Source organism: Oreochromis niloticus, linkage group LG4 (assembly GCF_001858045.2).
Source record: "Oreochromis niloticus isolate F11D_XX linkage group LG4, O_niloticus_UMD_NMBU, whole genome shotgun sequence".
NCBI classification, from domain to species: Eukaryota; Metazoa; Chordata; class Actinopteri; order Cichliformes; family Cichlidae; genus Oreochromis; species Oreochromis niloticus.
The window spans coordinates 24,112,983-24,133,840 of NC_031969.2; the positions used below are offsets into that span (position 1 = coordinate 24,112,983).

A 20,858-nucleotide genomic window follows, 5' to 3' on the forward strand; every position below is an offset into this window, starting at 1 on the left:
TGAGAGGCATATAATATATGACTGGGTATTCTTATGGGTTGGCTTAACTGTTTCTAGGACTGGAATGAGGGGAAATGAGTGACTTTTTACTGTGGTTATTATTAAGGATTGTGACCTGCTGTATATAAACATTTTGAGCTTCTTCTCTCCACTTGTGTTCATTGTAGTTGCATGGTTAAAACATATATACTTCAGTTCAGATCACATTATACCTTATATTAAGAGTAATTGGGCCAAGTAAATGTGACACATTTAAATGATATGTGTTCAGGTGCAGTCCACCCCAAATAATTCTTTGAGCTAGGGAGGGATGTATCCTTCCTGGGATCTTTTCCTGTTGCCTCCAAAGAAACAGCTTAAAGACCTTCCCTTTCATTGTTATTTCACTACAGTGCTGGATGTGGAAATCTTGCATTAGTGTAATGGAGGAATGTAGACTTGGACTGAAATAACATTCATCACTCCCACCCTTCTCTCTGCAGGTGCTGAGCAAGAATGCCCACTTGAAATAACTCCAAATCCAATGGTGCTTGAGTACAGAAGCAGAGCACAGGGTGCAACGTGCAGGTCAACATCCACCATCTCCACAAATGTCCAGAGAATGTACTGGGAGGGTGAAGAATCTGATAATATGACTTGGTTTGCTAACACCAATGAAGACTGGGGGATGACGCCAGTTTGCACTGCATCATTTCGAGGAATAGGAAAATGCAATAAATCATTGAACTTTACTCTTTACAGTAAGTATGTACATAATGTCTGAACATTATGTAGACATTATGGACTTGAGTAGAACTACACATAATTGTGTTAAAAAATACTCTGGTAAAAGTGCTGTTTTAAACTTCTTTACTAAAGGAAATGGGAAAAGGTACAGGCTCAGAATGTACTCAGAGTAAAAAAGTATTGAGTAGTTTTTTTAAGGATTTTTCTACCTTGTGCTATACTAATGTAATAAAATTGTATTAGTATATAAGGGAATAGAAACCTTATTTCAGTCTAAATTTTATTCTAATGATTGTTTTAAAGAGCTCTATCTTCTGTTTCCTACATTGTAGAGGATAACTTTGCCTCCACACGTAAACAGGAAAATGTACACAGTCAGGGGTTAAGGAGAGATTCAGCAACACACCAGCCCACTTTAACCACTATCAGTACGCCTTTTGTGTATTACCGTTTAGGATCAAATTGATTTAATGTTTAAAAGCACACAGTGATGCGAAATAATATCTCAACTTGAATGTGTTATACCAGATGTAACAAGGTTGTTTTGAAAACGTAAGGAATGGAAAGTACGGACAGTTGTCAGACAAATACTCAGTATTGAATACTCAAGTAAAGTACAGATACCTGAGAATTATTTGTGCTTTGTTACTTCCCGCCTCTGTTCACAACAATTTTCATACCTTTGCTGCCTTCAAATTTGAACCTTAAATTGTGTTACTCTGCTCTTTCCTCTCCCAACAACTCTCCACTGTAGAAAAACCAGACAGTGTTTCCATTTATCACGTGGATCGCTTGAGCTATGTGGAAGAGGGCGAACAGTTCCAGCTGCGGTGTGACATTGTCAGCGTTGCTCCAGCACAAAACCTCACTGTGTTGTGGTACAAAAATCAAGGTGAGGAACTTTTCTGTAAATATTATAAATGTGGTGTGAGAGACTTGCAACACAACACAATACAGTGCTTTGAGATTCTTTCTAGTGTCCAGCAGGGGGCGACGGCACTCGATGCAAAAGGGAGATTGATCATAGAAAGAGAAAATGACCCTACCTACCACATCATTTGCTAACTCAGTAATTTTCCCTTAAATAAGTTGCGTTTATGTAGAATTCAGTAGTGTATAAATGTGAAACATCAAGACAATGGCTTATACAGTGTAAACATTAAATCTTGGATAAAGTAATGTGCAAAAGTCGTGGGCTACTCACTGTTTCTTTTTTATAAATTATCCTAGTAAAATAGGAAGTAGATGCAGTTCTTTTAATTAGTCTTCAGGAACAGTTAGCATTTTTTAGTTTCCTTGTTCTTCCTGGATTAATCATTTGTACTTCTGGTTTAAGTTCTTGTTTATTTAGTCTGTTCTCATTGGTGCCTCCCTGCGTAGTCTGTCATGTTTGTTTAGCTCTGTCTCAGTTCATTATTCTTGTCTCTGTGCTCCAGGTTCATGCATCCCCTGTGTGTCTCAGTGTCAGTCATTTGTGTCGCGGTGTCAAATCTACGTTTTTGTGAATGTCTCTTGTTTCCTGTTTTACTTTGACAGTCTTACGTTTTCAGTTTTGCTTCCTGCCCATCTCATTATGTGTGATTACTCCCCGCTGTGCTCTCCTCCCTTGTTTCATTCCCTCGTTATCCATCTGTGTATTTAAGCCCTGTGTTTTCCTCTGCCCGTTGCTGCATCATTACCCCATGTGCTGCTTGTGTCTTCAATGCACCTGGTTGTTGTCGTCTCCAGTTTCCAGTGTTTAGTTCTTAGTTTCCGTGTTCAAGTTTTGGTTTGGTTTTCTCAAGTTTGTTTTAAGGAATGTTTTTCTTAGAGCTGCTTTCCTTTGATCATCCCATTGTTCAAGTCCTGCATTTGGGTCCTCATCTTGCCTGGCACACAGCACTAAATGTGACAAAGAATTGTTTCTTAACAGCCACCCTTCCATTGAGACCACTTCTGATGAGGCTTCAGTGAACATTAAATGGGTGATAAACCTGTAAATGTTAGTTAAACCAAGCAGTGCACTTATATAGAAAAAACAAACCGCCTCAAGATCTAATTAAAATTTTATTCTTGTCTAGGTTTTCTGCTATGTGTACACACAACACTAGTTGATCCCTTCAGTTAGGTGTCTTTAATATGGTTGAGTGATTCATCAGCCATTGTTAAGGTGTTTAACAAAGAAAAAAATGCTCTGTTAGTGGTCATATTACAAGGAGTGGACTGAAAATGAGTGAAAAAATAGCCAATAGCAAAAGAAAAAGGCTTTAAAAGACCTTCACAAAGCCTGTAGTAGAACTATTGTTCAAGACCACTTTAAAACTCTTTGCTTCTTATAAACTAAATATAAAGAATAAGGCGTGGCTCGAGACGTTCTCACAGTACTGTAAGTCATGCTTAACTTCTGTTGTGTCCCCCGCTCATATATAAACAAGTGAAAATGTCAGCTTTTGTCTTTTTGTTGTCTTATTTTCTGTCAGACATTCTGGAAGAAACTGATTGTCAGCTTGAAAACAACAAAACCTGCAAACTCAGTGATGTCAGATCCCCGGTAAATGTTTCTGCCACGATTAATGTCAATCTGCAAAGGAAAGACGGCGAAGCGGAGTTCAGATGTGAGGCTCGGCTAAACCTGAGATTAAATCCTCTTCCGACTACAACATCCAGCACCCTTAAGATCACTGTCCTCTGTAAGATCACATTTCATATTCACTTTTCCCTATTCAGAGGAATCTACCATTCCTTTTGTTATGTTGAACATATACTGTTACTGTCTTAAGTGTTTATGTTAAATGTAGTGAAATGTTCAGACAAAGAGATAAAGATATTTAAAAGTACACCATTTGACTCTTTGCTCTAAAATTGTTCTTTCTATTGTGTCACGGTCATATCAGTTTATCAGTTTATGACAGATGTCCTTATATAGTCAACTGCTCCAGGCATAGCACATCTTTAAAGTCAACAATAATCTTCCTAGTGCATATAGATTACAGCATGTAATTAAAAGACTAAATCAATTGTTATAACAATATGAAAGTAAAGAGAATGTAATTACAAAACAGAGACATCCTGCTTTAACCTTGCTGCAGATGTTTGTGCTATTCACTTTTTCCATTTCCATTTACTATTCTTAACATTAGTGTACAGATGAGTTTGAAAATATGCTTTTTTCATTTTTAAATAGCATATTTGTTTATTTTGGGTGGTATTGTTTGAATACTCAGTGTCTTGACATTATTCTATTTACCTCTTTGTCACAACAGATAAGCCCAAAATTAATACCACAAAGCTTCCAAAAGAAATTCCCGTGTTCAGAGGTTACTCTGAGGAGCTTGTTTGTGAAGCAGATGGTAACCCAATCCCAAAGATCCAGTGGCACTACAACCCAGAGTCCCATGTGAATGTGTCTAAAGGAAAACTCACTGTGTCTGAGCCGGGCATCTACAACTGCACTGCCAGCAATGACGTTGGTTCTGCATCACACGTGGTTGAAGTGATTTTAAAAGGTAACACACTTTTATCATACAGATTTTTCACCTTATGCAGTTATGCAGCTTTTCTGTACATTTTTACATGTATATGTTTCTGGATGAACTTAAAGCTACACAATCAGAGGGTTCCACTCCTGTTAGCCAAGAGAATAAGAAAATAAGACTGCCCTAGACGTTTTATAAAAAAAATCACGGCTCTTTACGTGAGGACTACAGAGGATTCAAGCACTTTGGTGACAGTGGGAAGGAAAAACTCCCTTTTAACAGGAATAGGCCTCCAGCAGACTCCTCAAAACCCTCAAAGCTCTAGGTCCATTATTGTCATGACAACAAGGCTTTTTATTAAATCCTTCAACATGCAGATTGGAGGGACTTGGCACTGTTTCTGATTAGTAGTACTTCCTGATTCACAGCCATCCATCCACTCAAAGGGCCTGTTTTTGTGAAGTCACATCTTGAAGTCATGCACTGAACATCTGCCTCTATTTTGGCTGTTTCCAAAATAGAGGCAGCTCTGACTCTAAAACAGAGGAAACTGCACACTCATATGGCAGTGACTTATCAGTCACAAGAGCTATGTCCTACAACATTTCGTATTTTATGTAAGCATAATTTGCAAAATATCCCCCCTATAAATAAAACTGTATTAAATAAAACTTGAAACTACCAACTAAGATTATAAAAACTACAAGGTCGAAGGTATATCTGCACCACATTCACTTTTAAACCAATGAGGTTATGTCTGTCCTACAGTCATGGTAAAAAGAAATACTCTCTTTAAATACAGTATAAATACAGTCTATGGATTCTGCAGTATGCACTGGTTCACTGCTGCTGGTGACATTAGGGAATGGGTAATGATTTGTGTTTTTATACTATATTCAGTGTGATGTTTCTAATACCATCATAATAACATAATAACCATAACAATAACCATAATACACTTGTTACAGTTTTCCTTCCATTTCTGTTGCTGAAAACATTACTTTGAATAGTGAGGAATTCTAAAACATGAAATCTTATTGATATTTTTATTATTTTATTTGCAGTCCCACAAATTCTGGATGAATATAATCTAGAACTTCTCACCTAAAATGTTTTCAAACTTCACTGGGATTACTACTGCACATCTTTACTTATACTTTTACTTTTGCATGTGTATTTGTTGACCTCTTTAAATTGTAGAGTTACATATAGAGTAAAACTTTTACATTTCTATTGTTGCACACTGAAGTGTTTCCCGTTTCACTGTCTTCATTACAGAGGACTACCTCCCTCTCATCGCTGGATTTGTGGCTCTCGCAGTTGTAGCCATCGCCATTATCTTCCTCTTAATCTACTCAGTCTACTACAAGAACACCAAAATGCGCCACTACAACTTTAAAAACCCCAAATTTAGCGAGCACAATGGGAATGTAGCTCACAACAACGGCGACCTGCAGTTCCCTATGACCAGACTATCAACGCAGTACATCCCTGCGTAGTACAGAACAGACTGCTGAGCAATCTGAATTGGCTGCAGTTAACAGTGTTTTTAAAGTATGATTACCACTTAGACAAAGATCTATTCATTCATTCAACCTTCTACTGCATATCGATTTTCCAGTACATCATAATCAAAGGTGTAGTCCTATTTGTCTGAGTAACATAGTGGACGACAAAAGCTTTTTCACTGCAGAAGCAAATTTACATTATTCAACTACAACTGAGCAAAAGTGATCAATGCCAGTTCTTACATGCTGCTTACAGCTCTTTCCTTCCTGGATGTGTCTTCTTAATTTTTCATACTGTCCTGTTTGATAGTTGCCTGCTCTCTCTCAAACTTGCCTCTCTCCCTCATGTAATCTGTGGTGAATTTTGCACCACTTTTCACACATTTAAGGTCAGGGTTATGAACATATCTGACTGCTAGTTTCTGAAGCCCTAATTTGCTCTTGGCAAGTAATTATTGAAATGAATGTAATTATTGTAATGTATGTAATTTAGGGCACGGTTAGATCACCCAAAGCTTTCTTTCCCATGAGCACATTTTAGTGAACGCATCATCACGTTAATTTGTTCTGCAGCTTTCAGTCACAAAACTGACACTGTGTCTCTTCGGTAAACTCTAGCAGAGCCTTTCTGACCTCAAACGAAGGTTTTGCAATGGCACAGGTCGTTACTAAATCTGGCCCTAGATGTCATGATGACATTGTTGACCAATTACTTTGTCGTCTTTTAACTAATACTCTTAAAGTGACAGCTATATTTTGAATGATTAAGCTAAGTGAACGTTTTATTTCCTGTCTTGGAGAAGCAAAATGTTGGGCATGACTCTGGACTACACCTCTGATTATAATAGTGTTTTATCCTTAGGAGAGTAAAGCTAGGTGCAACCACAGTTCCATGAGTCTAATCATTTAAAGAAAAAAATAGCGTCAACCATACTTGATTTAAATTTGGCAGAATCTCTCCGTGTTCGCCTCTTCCTTCCATGAAAGTTCTGTTCTCACCACTCCACTCACAAAACTGTAATTTCACTGTGAATCCTAAACTTGAGTACTCATCAGCTTCACTGACAAAGTAACGTGACATCATATCCACGATTATCACTGGTCATTAGAGCTAGACATTAGCTATACACAAAAACTGAATACTATTTTCATGTATAGCTAATTCAATCTTTATTTACCAAACAACCCACAACATTTCAACAGTTTATTCTTTCAACTCATAAATGAGGCTCAGACAAATTCTAATCAAGGGTTGTTTTGTAACTTTGTGATTGCACCTACCATATTTACACAAGTGTGTATCTACTACTGGATTCTTGCCCGTTTTCACTGGATATAAATATGTGAAGGAGTGATAATTTTGCTTCTGACTTGAAAGTGGAACCTTTCCTAATTTAATGAGCACAAAGATATTTGATGTTTTTATTTTTTGTTTTTTCATGTCAAATTTTTTTTGCCTTCTTAAGATTTCAAATCAGTATGCTTCAAGCTGTTAAACTCACAGGAAATTCAAAATATATATCAATTGCATTACTTGTCACCAGTTGCATTCCACAGGGAGATCGGTACATAATTTTTTTTTTTTTTAAAAACTCTCTGCAGAGCTCAGCAGTGCACACACACACAGACACACATGCAGCAATTTCATGTTTTAACTTCCCTTTATCACAGTCATACATATCATATAGAAATATCAGTCAAAATGTAGCTGTTAATGTGACTGTGTTATATAATCAAAATGTGCAGAGATGTTCTAACGATGTACCAATCTCCATGTGAAATTTAACAGGTGAGGACCTACAAGCATTACAGTATTTTAGACATTAAGCGTATAGTGTATATCATGTATTGAGCCAACTGTTGTTTCAGTCATAACTTCCTATAAGTCACTCTGCATTCCTTTCTACATATGTAGCCCTTTCTGTGCCTGGCACTTTTTATGCCAAAATCTAAAAGGTCTCTCATTATGGGACAAATTGTCTTGTTCCACAGATGAGTGACCACAGGCACTGCTACCCCAGTGTCTATATGAGCTGTATGCAAATGCATATTTATATTTATTTTTGAGAAAAAGTAAAGACTATTTAATGTATTATGAAAATGGACTGCATGGCGATATGGTGGCATCGCAAATTATTGAAGGGTTAATGGAGTTCAAAGCCTTTGTGTGAAGGGTGAGGAGGCCTTTATAACACATTTGTATATACTGTTGTAAATATTTGTGACTGAGGAAAAAATAAGTATTTTCTTATTAAAATGATCGCTTTTTAAACATGTTGTTGCTATTTATATGCATGCACAGCAAGTATGGCATATTTAAGAAAAGTGCTGGTTTCAATTCAATTCAGTTTTATTTATACAGCAAAAAATCATTACAGCAGTCGCCGCAAGGTGCTTTAAACTGTAAAGTAAAGACCCTACAATAATACAATAATACCCCTTTCAAACAAGCACTTGGCGACAGTGTGGAGAAAAAACTCCCTTTTAATAGGAAGTAACGTCCAGTTGAACCAGGCTCAGGGAGGTGCAGCCATCTGCTGCAACCAGTTGAGGGTGATGGGAGAAAGCTAGGAAAGGAAGGTGGAAAGTTCCAACAAAGGAAAACAGTAAATTGGGTTTTAAAACTCTTGACAAATAATTAAGAATGGCTGTTGAAAACTAAAAAAAGAAAAAAGAAAAAGAAAACTAAAAACAAGATAAAATTGATGGCTAAATACCAACATTAGCATGTCAAATTTAAATGATAATAATGTGATGAAATACTAAGTTCTGAATCGAAAGGGAGTCCTACCCAGTACTAAACAAGGTGTACCTAATATAATGACCAGTGAGTCTAGTATTACTGTGACTAAAAATATTACATTACTCCATACAAGCTACTCCACACGAATCCATCTACTTTTATCTAATCCACTTCAAAGATCTACTTTTTTTCCTCTACATTTATAATGTTTGCTGACTCTCTGCATCAAAGAGCCACTTGTGTCACTTAATGCAACACTTTAAATGAACCTTTTCTTGTCTTTACACTAAATGTTACTGCTTTACATTTTAACTAACTGCATTGTCTTTGTCACTTTAAACTGTAATTTATTAGCACTGCTGTAGTGTTTTCTTAGTCAGGGGTAGTGAGTGCACTCTGTGTGTCTCTGTGCCCACTGTTGGGGGAGGGACAGTTTCCTCCCCGGTAACTGCTGGGAGCTGGGAGCGGCGTGCTGCTGTCAGCTGTAGCTTAGCTTAGCTTTCTCCTAAAAAAGTCAACAAGTCGCCGCTAGTTTACTTAGCAGCTGAGCTGAAGCGGTAACAACTCCAGCTCACTATAAGAGAAAGGAAAGCCAAGGAAAAGGAGCGACAGCTGTTGGAATAAGAGACTCAGAGAGTTTACTCTAATGGATTATTTGAGCTTTCTTCGTCTTCTTTCAGCCTTTTTGACAGTAGAGCTGTTATCGCTTTCTAACGGGGCAGAAACCAGTAAGTAAGAAACACTTGAGAGCTCGTGTTTTCTTTGCTGTCGACATGGAAATAACAGAGGCTAAGGGTTCCATCCCTGCGTGCTTTGGAGTCTGCTTATAGCAAAAAGGGGGTGTTTAAAAAGTTGGGAATGCCCGGAAAGTGTGAATGAAATTTTTAATTAAATCCTTTATTTATCCAAGAAAAAGTTTCACTGAGTTTGAAGTCTAGTTTTCAAGAGAAGCCTGCACAGAAAGCCTATTCCTAAACGATTAAATGGGTGAAAAAAATGACAAAAGTGGGAAAATTAGTGACTTTTATTGTTGGGGTTATAAGGATCTTCTGTATATTGACATTTCCCCCCAGCAATCTGTGTTTATTGTAGATGCATGTTTAAATGATATATGCCTCAGGTGAGATAACATTGTACTTTATAATAAGTGGAAATGAACTGAGTTGAATGTGACGCATTCAACTGATATGTGTTGTTGGTATAGTCCACCTCAAAGAATGGTGGGCAGCAAGTGCAGACTTCCCTGTGGGAGGGGTGTATCCTTCCTGAGTCTTTTCCTGTTGCCTCCAAAGGAACAGCTTAAAGACCTTTCCTTTCATTGCTATTTCACTACAGCGCTGGATGTGGAAATCTTGCATTATTATATATAATGGAGGAATGTAGTGTTGGACTGAAATAACATTTCCCACTCCCATCCATCTTTCTGCATGTGCTAAGCAAGAATGCCCACTTGAAATAACTCCAAACCCAGTGGTGACTGAATACAGAAGGAGTGTGCAGGGTGCAACATGCAGCTCAACATCCAGTACTCTAATATTTCAAAACTATGAAAATGCAATAAATCATCGAAATGCACTCTTTACCCTTTTACCGCCTTCAAACCTGAATGTCAACTTGTGTTATTGTGCTTTCTTTCTGTTACTGCGATTTCCTCTCCCAACAACTCTGTACTGTAGAAAAACCAGTCAGTGTTTCCATCAATCACGTGGATAACTTTACCTCCGTGGAAGAGGGCAAAGAGTTCCAGCTGCGGTGTGAAATTGTCAACGTTGCACCGGAACAAAACCTCACTGTTTTGTGGTACAAAAATCAAGGTGAAGAACTTTTTTGTAAATGTTATAGCTTACTCCAGGTTTCTTTGTCTGTATTTTGCTAGGGAAGTGGGAAATGGGGAATGGGTACAGACGAACGTGAAAATGCAAGACATAAGGCAAAAACTGAGTTTATACAATTCCAAGTTTAATTATTATATCCATATTTGTTAGGACCACTTTAATTCTTCAATACAACCCAAACTGGCTTGGGGAAGCTTTTAGTTTCTTTAAATAGTCTTGAAAAATAGATCTCCAGGCTTCTTGAAAGACATTCAAAGCTCTTTTTTTTTAATATTAGTAGCCTTTTGTTCTGTTCTTTGTCAAAATCCCACAGTGCTTTGATAATGTTGAGGTCCAGGTTCTGGGGAGCCAATCCATGACTGTTTCATTGTTTGTTTTTCTATCCAGGTATGCTTTTATTGTGTTGGCAGTGTGTTTGGGATCATTGTCATACTGAAAAATGAAGCAGCTGCCAATCAGACACTTTGCAGATGGTATTGCATGGTGGATAAAAATCTGATGGTACTTTTCTGTGTTCATAATTCCATCAATTTTGACAAGATTCCAAACATCACTGGCTGAGATGTAGACACTTACTGCTGTACATCTCTCCTGACCTTTTCCGTGTATATAGATGAAGATTTGAACCCAAAATTTCTCATTTCGATTCATCAATCCATAAGACCTGTTGCCACTGATTTTCAGTTGAGTTGCTATAATTTGGCTATAATTTGTTCTCCTCCACTGGTCCAGTGTTTCCTTACATTTCTTTAAAGACACACAGCACACCGTAGAATACGCCAAAGTCCCAGATAGCAGTTCCCTGGGAATTACCTGATTGATGCAAAAGTTTAATTTTATGCCTGTAAAACTGTGTTATCTTTGGCATTTTTATGAAATAAAAATATAACAAAATTTGTGTTTGCAACAGGATGCTTGATTCTTACAACGTTTTCTGTTATGTATAAACACAACACTGGTTCATTACTTGAGTTAAGTATTAAGATATTTAGCAAGCAAAGAAAAAATTCCTCTGGACTGAAAATAAGTGAAAAAAATAGCCAATATCCAAAGAAAAACCTTGGAAAGACCTCCAGAAAGTGTGGAGAACTATTGTTCGAGATCATTTTAAAATATTACAAGAAAGTCAGGAAAAATATAAAGAAATAAGGTGTTGCTTGAGACTTTTTCACGGTACTGTAAGTCATGCTTCATTTCTGTTATGTCTCTGACTCATATGCAATCAGCTTTTGTCTTTTTGTTGTCTTATTTTCTGTCAGACAAACTGGGAAAAACTCATTGTCAGCTTGAAAACAACAAAACCTGCAAATTCAGTGATGTCAGACCCCCGGTAAATGTTTCTGCCACGATTAATGTCAGTCTGCAAAGGAACAACAGCGGAGCAGAGTTCAGATGTGAGGCTCTGTTAGACACGGGATCAAACACCCATCAAAATACAACATCCAGCACCCTTAACATCACTGTCCTCTGTAAGATCCCATTTTCATATTCACTTTTCCCTATTAAGAGGAATCTTCCATTCCGTTTGTTATGTTGAACATATACTGTTTTTTGAGTGTTTATATTAAATGTCGTGAAATATTCAAATAACGAGGTAAAGATATTTAAAAGTACACAATTTGAACAAAAAGTTCCACTTTTGAATTCTTTGCTCTGAATACCCAATTTCTAAATGTTTTCATGCTATTCATTCTTATATTCTCAATTGGATTCATCTCAGAGGTGTACAGATGGGTTTGAAAATATGCTATTCAAATTGTAACACATTGTGTTTGTTTTTGGTGGTATTGTTTGAATATTCAGTGTCTTGACGTTACTGTATTTACCTCTTTGTCACAACAGATAAGCCCAAAATTAATACCACAAAGCTTCCAAAAGAAATCCCAGTGTTCAGAGGCTACCCTGAGGAGCTTGTTTGTGAAGCAGATGGTAACCCAATCCCAAAGATCAAGTGGGACTACAACCCAGAGTCTCATGTGAATGTGTCTAAAGGAAACCTCACTGTGTATGGGCCTGGCATCTACAACTGCACTGCCAGCAATGATGTTGGCTCTGCATCATATGAGGTTAAGGTGATTCTAAAAGGTAATATATTTCTGTAGTACATGTTTCTGCAGAAACATAAAGCTTAAATTCTGCAAAAGCATAAACATAAGACTGTCCTAGACTGTACATAAAAGATGGACATGGCCAATGTGGCATTTCCCATGTAAATGGTAAATGGTATTTATGTATTGCTCTATTTGAGAACTTTTACTACAAGTCACCCAATCACACACACATTCATATGTCTGTCATATTTTGGAGTGTAACAGATCCAAATGGAATATGGCTGATAAAATTCAAAACTGTGGTTAAAACAGAGTCCAAAACTACGAAGGTCCAGAAAGCACAGAGAAAACGACAGATAAACAATGAGCACAGTCACACAGAACAGAGTACAGTGCAACAAAGGACAAATAAAAAGACATAACTCTTTAGATGAGAACCACAGAGGGTTCATGAGAGCACTGGAAACAACTAGGTAACAAGAAATAGGTGAAGATAATCAAGGCCAACCAGACAGAGGAAGTAAAAATAAAAACAAGATACTGAAGACAAACAGTTAATAAAATAAAAAAAGGAAGTCACTGACTAACGTACTATGAACTAATGAACTATGAAATACCACAAAATAATATACAAAAAAAACTAACACCAAATAATAAGTGCAAATAACTCACAATTTTAGGTTCAAGACCAAGGATCATAACAACAACGAATGCATCTGGGTTAACACAGGTTCAGTATCTTGTCCATGAATCCTTCAACATGCAGACTAGAGAAGCTAGGGACAATTTTTAAAGCCATGCACTGTTTCCCTAATAGTAGGAGACCTGACTGTGAAACAGATGAAACTGTACATGGCAGTGGCTTGTCAGTCAACAAATAGTTGTGCCCTGCAACATTTCAGATTTTATGGGAGCATAATTTACAAAATGAACCTCATGCTGTTTTAAAGAAAGACTTGAAACTAGCAACTGAGATATAAATATAAAGATATAAATATTGAAGATACTTCTGCAATGGTTTCCTGTTTAAACCCATGGAATATGTCTGTCTTACAGTCATGGTAAAAAGAAAATACACTCTCTTTAAATTCTCTAAATGCAGGAGGCTTGGAAGACCCTGGACAGATCACCAGTTTGTCACAGGGAGACAGACAACCATTCATACCCACATTCACACCTATAGACAGTTGCCAATTTTAAGGAAATATAAATCATAAAATGGACAATTTAGAATTACCACTTAACCCAACCACACTAACTGCATGTCTCTGGGCTGTGGGAGGAAGCTGGAGTACCTGGAGAGAACCCAAGCAAACACAGAGAGAACATCTCCACAAAGAAAGGAGTGTGTGGAGATGGCAGAGTCAAACTCAGGACTTTTTTGCTGTGAGGCAACAATCTCTGCGCCACCATGTTGCCCATTTTTAAAGGAATTCTTAATCATAAAATTATATTGCGCAAATTTCTCTGTAAATAGAACCTATAGCCTCTCACGTAGAACGCATTAGAAACTTAAGGGGTACTACTACTTTGCAATTGATCTTCCTGCCTCAATACTGGGTCATTTTTAAAAGTAGATTAGAAGCTATCAATCTTTATTTTTAATTGCACTTTTTAATTTTGTATCTTTATTTGTTGACCCCCTTAAATATAGAGTAAAAAGTTTACATTTGTATTGTTGCACATAGGAAATGAACAGCCTTGAATTGTTTCCCGTTTCACTGTCTATATTGCAGAGGACTACCTCCCTCTCATCGCTGGATTTGTGGCTGTCACTGTGGTAGCTATCTCCACCATCTTCGTCTTCATCTACTCAATCTACTACAAGAACACCAAGATGCGCCGCTACAGCCTTAAAAACCCCAAATTCAGCGCGCACAATGGGAATGTAGCTCACAGCAATGGTGACCTGCAGTTCCCAATGACCCGACTATCAAAGCAGTACATCTGTGCATAGCACAGAATAGACTGCTGAGCAATCGGAACGGTCTGCATCTCTCTGCCACCAGGGTTAACAGGTTTTTCTTGTTTTGTTTTGTTTTTTTATTGTTGTTGTTGTTTTTTGTAAGTCTGAATACCGAGCCAAATACAGAGAAAGACTATTCTGTCCTCCAAACGTCAATCACCCTGTTATTCTCACATAGATTTCCCCTTACATTATAATCAGAGGTGTAGTGCTATTTGTATAATTAGTGCATCGATCACAGGCACACAGCCTTTAGAGTTATTTGTTTTAAGGCTATATCACCAAAGTGTCAAGTTTAAATTATTCAACTATAACCATAACATGCTGATTACAGCTCTCTCCTCCCTGGATGTGTCTTCTTTGTTTTCCATGCTTTCCTGGTTGATAGGAACAGTCTCTCTTTAACACTGGTGCCATCTCTCTTCCTCACTTATTCTCCAGTGAACTTTAAATTCTACCGTTTTTCCCATAGTTGTTACATTGTCTGCACACAGCTGTGTGCAGTGCTTTGGGTTTGTGCCGAAATTCTTCACTGAGTCCGCTCTAAATATGCAGAGTGAAGAGTCCCTTTCTACTCTGGTGTTTTTCTACACGTCATACGTGTCATCTTTTCCACACAGATTTCAGATTTATACTTTGGAGTAGTTTGTGATAATGGAGCTCTCCTCTGGATAAGTCCTGTCTTCCACCTGAGTAGCTTTTTGATGCCAAAAGGTGGTGTAAACTGTTAGTAAATCAGGCCCTAGATAGCCCAGCTTTGATTACTTATTTTGACTTTTTTTAACTTTCTGCCATGAAATATTGTTGACGTGACAACTGAATTTCAACCGATTAAGCTAACTGTGAATATGTTGTTTCCTCTCTGGTGGGGGAAAAAAGAGGTGGGGACTACACCTGCAATTATAAGTGTTTTATCCATAAGGCAGTAATACTAGGTGCAATCACAAATTTCCTTGATTCGAATTATTTAAAGAAAAAAATAATGAAGACCATACTTGATTTAAATTTGGCAGGGTCTCTTGAGGGTCCTCTGCTTGTTAACGTGTTCACCACTTCCATCATGGCTGCTGTTTTTAGATCCTTCAGTTTTCACTACTCGACTCACAAAACTGTAATTTCACTGTGAATCCTAAACTGAGCAAATATCGGCTTCACTGACGAACTGACGTGACTTCATATCCATGATTACCACTGATAATTAGATCTATGTCTCACGAGTCCAAGCCCAAAGGCTGATCTAAGATAAGGACTGTGTAGAGTCACCACACAGCACATTGAATGCTTTTTTTTTGTGCCACCAAACAAAACACAAGACTTATCTCTCGGGGCCTTGCTTCATCCTTTTCTTATAAAGAAAGCAGTCAGAATGTGATGTACATTTAGTGATCTGAAAATAGCCGCCACACTTGGAAGCAGTTTAGTTTTAAGGAAACAACAAAATAGAGTGAGGATCAGAAACATTCAAATCAGGTTTTTGAGGGTTTTTTTTATTGTAGCTTTTACTCTTTGTAACTGTTATTGCACCTGGTGTAGTTACACAAATGAGCAACCTCGGCTTGAGATGTACAAGTCTGTCTATACTACTGGATTCTTACCAGTTTTCACTGGATGGAAAGAAGTGAAGGAGCAATCCAACTCGAAGGTGAAAATTTTTTCTATTTTAATTTTTTTTTATATCTGATGCTTGGTTGGTTTCACTAATGTTATTGTTTGTTTTAACCTTAAGACTTCAGATCAGAACCTTATGGGATTTATCACGTCTTTAGGACATTGTGACTCTCAGACTGCTGTGCTATAAACTGTTAAATGGGAAATGCAAAGCATTTATAAACTGCTTTTTCTTATCACCTGTCCTGCCAGCAGTGCACACACCGCAGTTTTCTTATTTAACTTCACTCTTCCATGCGTATCATATTGAATGTCTATATGAATTGTATATTCAGGGTAATATTTGATGTAAATCCAAAAGTTTATATTTATTTATGAGAAAAAGTAAAGGCTGAATAATTTAGTGTTGAAAATGGACTGCACACTGGTTAGTAATTCAAATTATTGAAGGGTTAATGGAGTTCAAGTCCTTCGTGTAAAGGCTGAGGAGAACTTTATAACACATTTGTATATACTGCTGTAAATATTTCTGACTGGGGCAAAAGTGTATTTTCTTATTAAAAATGTCGCTTTTTAAAACACGTTCCTATTTATATGCATGGAAACATCCAAGTATTATAGTGCAATAAAGAAAACTGAGGAGTTCAAGAAAGGAAAATTTTGTATATGTTGTTTTAAACCTTTTTACAAGTAATTAAGAATGGCTGCTTTATTTGGTTATTGGCATGAATAAAATTAAAAAAGAAAATTGTATGCCTGAATACAGACTCAGCAACCCTAAGCATACCATTGTATTTAAATCATAACTGTAATATTTTTTGTGGTAAAGGAGGAATAACAGTACAGTATTTTTGCTTTACCTAAACCTATAGCACAAAGTATATGGAAAAGCTCTGCTTTGTCCAGCACACATATCTCTAAGAACATCATCTACAAGAACAAGAAGCTAATATCATTCTTTTATCAGCCTTTTTCCTCCATTTTTCAGAATGGTTTATGAATGTGCTGAAGCATAGCATGTCCAGGTCCAGGTAGTGAGACTCTGTGTAAAAGAAGACTATAAAATGTTTTTAAATTATAAATTCAAAATAGAATGCAATGATTTTTTAATTATGCCTTACATGCAATATATGAGTTATATTTTAAAGCAGTCCAAATGTATACATACTGATAATTATAAGGATGGTGAGATCATTAAATAAACAAGCATTTTACAAGAAATGGTAACAGTGAAAATTCTATGTTGTCTAAATGAATCACTGGGGTCTCTCTTGAATATAAATGTATATAACTAAGTTCAAATGGTGGACTGGTATATGTCCCATTTACATTGGTGCATACAATGTAAAACAAAGGAAAAATGTTAACTTACTCCAAAAAAATCTTGATTTTATTTTAAAAATATATACATGCTCTACATACTGGGTTCAGTACCGGTTTAGCATAGAGTATGTGAAGCATTCACAGGTGTGATGTCACCTCAGTTTTCTTCTCTTCACCTTTTTCCCCCTTTTTTTGTTTTGTTTTTTTCTTAATTAACTAACCAACTAAATAAAATAAAAAGATTTTAGTCATAGCATTTTTAATTGAAGGTAATCCATCATGAAAAATAAACATTAAAAAATATATACTGTGCTACTACTTTCACTTTACAGAACATGCGTACTTTTGGTTTCAGTTTTGGTCACAGCAGCAGGAGCAACAAAGGTGTGTGACTAGGTGTATTCAGCCGGGTCTAATTTATTTGTCATTTCTTTGAGAGCGTGTTGCCCTCTATGCTGAAACCATGATGTGGTTCTTCTTCTTCTTTGGCTTCTTAATCGCGTGTACAGGTGAGCTCGTTTTCTGTCGTGTTTGTTTCTTTGTGATATAAAGTTACAATATTATGTCTCCGTTAATTTATAATTCATATCAGCTCTGTTAATGTACCATATAAAAATACTGCCATACTGTCTATGACCTTGTATTTTTATATTTGATATTTGCTTTATTTAGCTTGATGGGTTTAATTTTAGTTTTCATGTGATTCTGTAGGTTAAGCGAAACTTGTAAATGATACAGCATACTTGTGAAACCTGTTAAACTGGTTAAACATACCTTGAAAGGTATGACAGAGTCACCAAGTGACAAACAAGAATCTTCTTTCATAAAATATTTTCTTTTCTACTAAACAGCCTTTTTTCTCGCTTCTATAAACCACATTATCATCTACAGGAGAAACAAAGCATGATCCCACAAAGCATCTTGAAATTTGATTTATGAGGCTATACTAGTTAGACCAGCTTTCATTATTGTTCATCTAATTCATTTAACGTTGTTCATTAGATTGGGCATATTTTTGATGTCATGAGTAGATTCTTTTAAGCTTCTAAAATTGATGTATTCTGGTGGGGGGGGAAATAGCTTCTGCTTGTGGCACCTGTTATGCTGTAGATACTGTCTGGTCCTCATTTCGAAGAAAAATCTTGTATTCCAGTGTAGTTTGATGCTTAGTGTCTTTTTAAGAGGTTTTTAAAACCAACATATGCTGTTTTCATGAAAATGAAAAAAGGCTCCTTTAAAGCTTTTCATCTGGGGCGTTAAAGAGGATGACTGTAGTGTTAGTTGTCTAATGTTGTCTTACTAGAATGACAACAGGTTCAAGTGTTAATGCACAAAGTCGAGTGAGAGAAAAGAAAGTAGTATTTGGTATGGTGTGATTTGGGGAAAAGGTGTTGAAATATCAATTTTTGTTTTAAAATATTGAGTGGCTCATCCTTTAAGTGGAGATTCTTCATTCCCCTGAACTGAGTCAGAGTACCAGCCATGTATACATCGCTGTTTGTGCCATATGCCAAACTTAAGTCTTCTTCTTCTCTAGGAAACCCTGCAAGTGCTTCCTGTACGTTAAAAATGAGTCCCCCTAGAGTTGTGGTGAGATTTGGAGGCTCCTTTTCAGCCAACTGCACTTCACTGTCTGACCAGACTGATGGAATGGGCTGGGAGTCTCCATATGGACCAGTGGACCTTACCCAGGGTGTCACTTCTCTTCTCTTTACAATTGACTCTGTGCCAGAGTGGGAGTTGGGGCCAATGTGTTATGTGAATTCCCATGATGGTGATCAGTGTACGGAAATATTGCCAGTCACTGTTTATAGTAAGTAGCCTTGTTTCCAACAAAGCCATTTTAGTATTTGAACACTGAATGACATTAATTCATTTTATTTCTTTTACTTGCAGAAATGCCAGACAGTGTGTCATTGAGACAGAATTCAACTACAGTGAAAGAAGGTGAACAGTTTGCCATACAGTGTGACATTGTTAATGTTGCACCAGCAAGAAATCTCTCTGTGCTTTGGCACAAAGGAAATAAGATCTTAAATTCTGAGACATTTAATGACTCCAGACCATCTCCAGTCAGTAAGTCATCTGTCCTCACTCTGACTGCTCATGGAGATGATGATGGAGCTGAGATCTGGTGTGAAGCAAAACTAAACCTGTGGCCAGGAGAACAAGGTCCAACCATGATGCGCTCAAAGTCACATAGTGTGACTGTACTCAGTGAGTTTTCATCACCTTTTTCAGCAATTGTAATTGTATTTTAATTTCTTGAAGTTTTTCTCCGTGCATCTCTGTATTCTGATACATTCATAACATTTCTTATTTCATTATACTGTTTTTTATTGTCATAATATTTTGTGCTGTGATTCTCCATTGAGTAGTCGTCATGGGACCAGTGCTGGGATTTTAATTGTTTTGGTGTTTGTTTTAGGGATGTGTAGTTTATTGTGTTTGTATATAACACTGGAGACAATGGCTCGTTTTTAGACACACTTTAATGTCCATCAACCTGTTTACATCACACTCTCTTCACTTCTTCTCTCTCCTCCTCATTGTACCCGTTACACAGTGGCACCTTTGGCCCAAAGGAGTAATAGCAACCACAGAGCACACAACACCCTGATTCAGTCCACACAAGATAGTTTATTACAGACAGAGTAGAAGGACTGAGAAGATGAGCTGCGAGCGACAATGTAACAACATTTCCCATCTCCCACAGGGGCTCGAACAACCTTTGGAGTCATGCTGGCAGTAGGTGTGGCCGTTGGAGTTTTGCTCCTCATTGCTGTTGCATTTTTTGTGACACCCAATGGCACATTCTCTTTCAACAAAAGCCGCTATCAACCAGGAACTCCCTCAGGATGAGTATAAGGTAAACTTTTATCTTCTTCTAAAAATGCACATCTCTACTAATATTATTTTTATTATTATCATTTCTAATTATTTTATTTGGTGTTTGGAGAAAACATCTGTAACATGTCTGTTGATGGCCGAGGGACATGTCTGCTCTGCATGCTCCGTGGGTGTTCTTCTGTTCAAAGCTGTAGCTTTAAAAATGCATTAACTTGTCAGCTATCTCTAAAGCTGCATTAATCAAGACTGCTGCCCTAACACACATTTGCGGTACAGAAAATGTGCCAGGCTTATTATGGAGGCATGACTCACTGCTTCCTGGATTTTTTTTGGACACCTTTTCCACGCAGTTATTTTCTGTTTCAGTTTTAGGCAAAGCTTTCCACTGTCCTGCATGTGTGCATATCTGTAGCTGATGTCAGGATGGTTACTTGAGTGAACTGGTGTTGTTGCTACTGAAGGTGGTTCTACTACCCATTGAATCATATGGCTTTTTCTTTGTTTGTTTTCACTAATTTGCTTATCCATTTTGATTAAGTTTTTGTTAAATACAGTGCAGTGAAAACCCTTTTCTTGAATTCTTAGGTTTTTTATTTTTGTCACACTTTAATGTTTCAGATCATTAAACAAATGTTAACATTAGACAAAGATAACCTGAGTCAATTTTTAAAAAGGAATTTTTAAATTATGGTATGTATGATGGTATGGGATCCAGTCAACCACGGAGAGAGCCACAAATGGAGAAAACTTGGAATAGTGGCGAACCTTCCCATAAATGGTTGAACCTACCAAA

At 37.1% G+C, this 20,858-nt stretch overlaps 1 protein-coding gene across 4 annotated transcripts in view; it reads left to right on the plus strand.

The window, feature by feature from the left end:
* Positions 1 to 20,858, plus strand: part of LOC100692872 (hemicentin-1) — a 28,500-nt gene that overhangs the window by 7,056 nt on the left and 586 nt on the right. Inside the window, exons 7-17 of one of the 4 annotated variants that reach the window (XM_025906328.1) lie at positions 483 to 740; positions 1,481 to 1,618; positions 3,186 to 3,395; positions 3,969 to 4,211; positions 10,109 to 10,246; positions 11,527 to 11,736; positions 12,110 to 12,352; positions 14,055 to 17,724; positions 18,753 to 19,028; positions 19,112 to 19,432; positions 19,932 to 20,084. In XM_025906328.1, coding sequence (XP_025762113.1) covers positions 483 to 740; positions 1,481 to 1,618; positions 3,186 to 3,395; positions 3,969 to 4,211; positions 10,109 to 10,246; positions 11,527 to 11,736; positions 12,110 to 12,352; positions 14,055 to 14,275 — 1,661 coding nt within the window. In that variant the 3' untranslated portion in view covers positions 14,276 to 17,724; positions 18,753 to 19,028; positions 19,112 to 19,432; positions 19,932 to 20,084. Of the gene's footprint in view, positions 1 to 482; positions 741 to 1,480; positions 1,619 to 3,185; positions 3,396 to 3,968; positions 4,212 to 5,459; positions 9,161 to 10,108; positions 10,247 to 11,526; positions 11,737 to 12,109; positions 12,353 to 14,054; positions 17,725 to 18,752; positions 19,029 to 19,111; positions 19,433 to 19,931; positions 20,085 to 20,858 lie in introns of those variants that run through there. The other 3 variants (XM_025906330.1, XM_025906329.1, XM_005468738.4) reach the window with 3 other exon arrangements.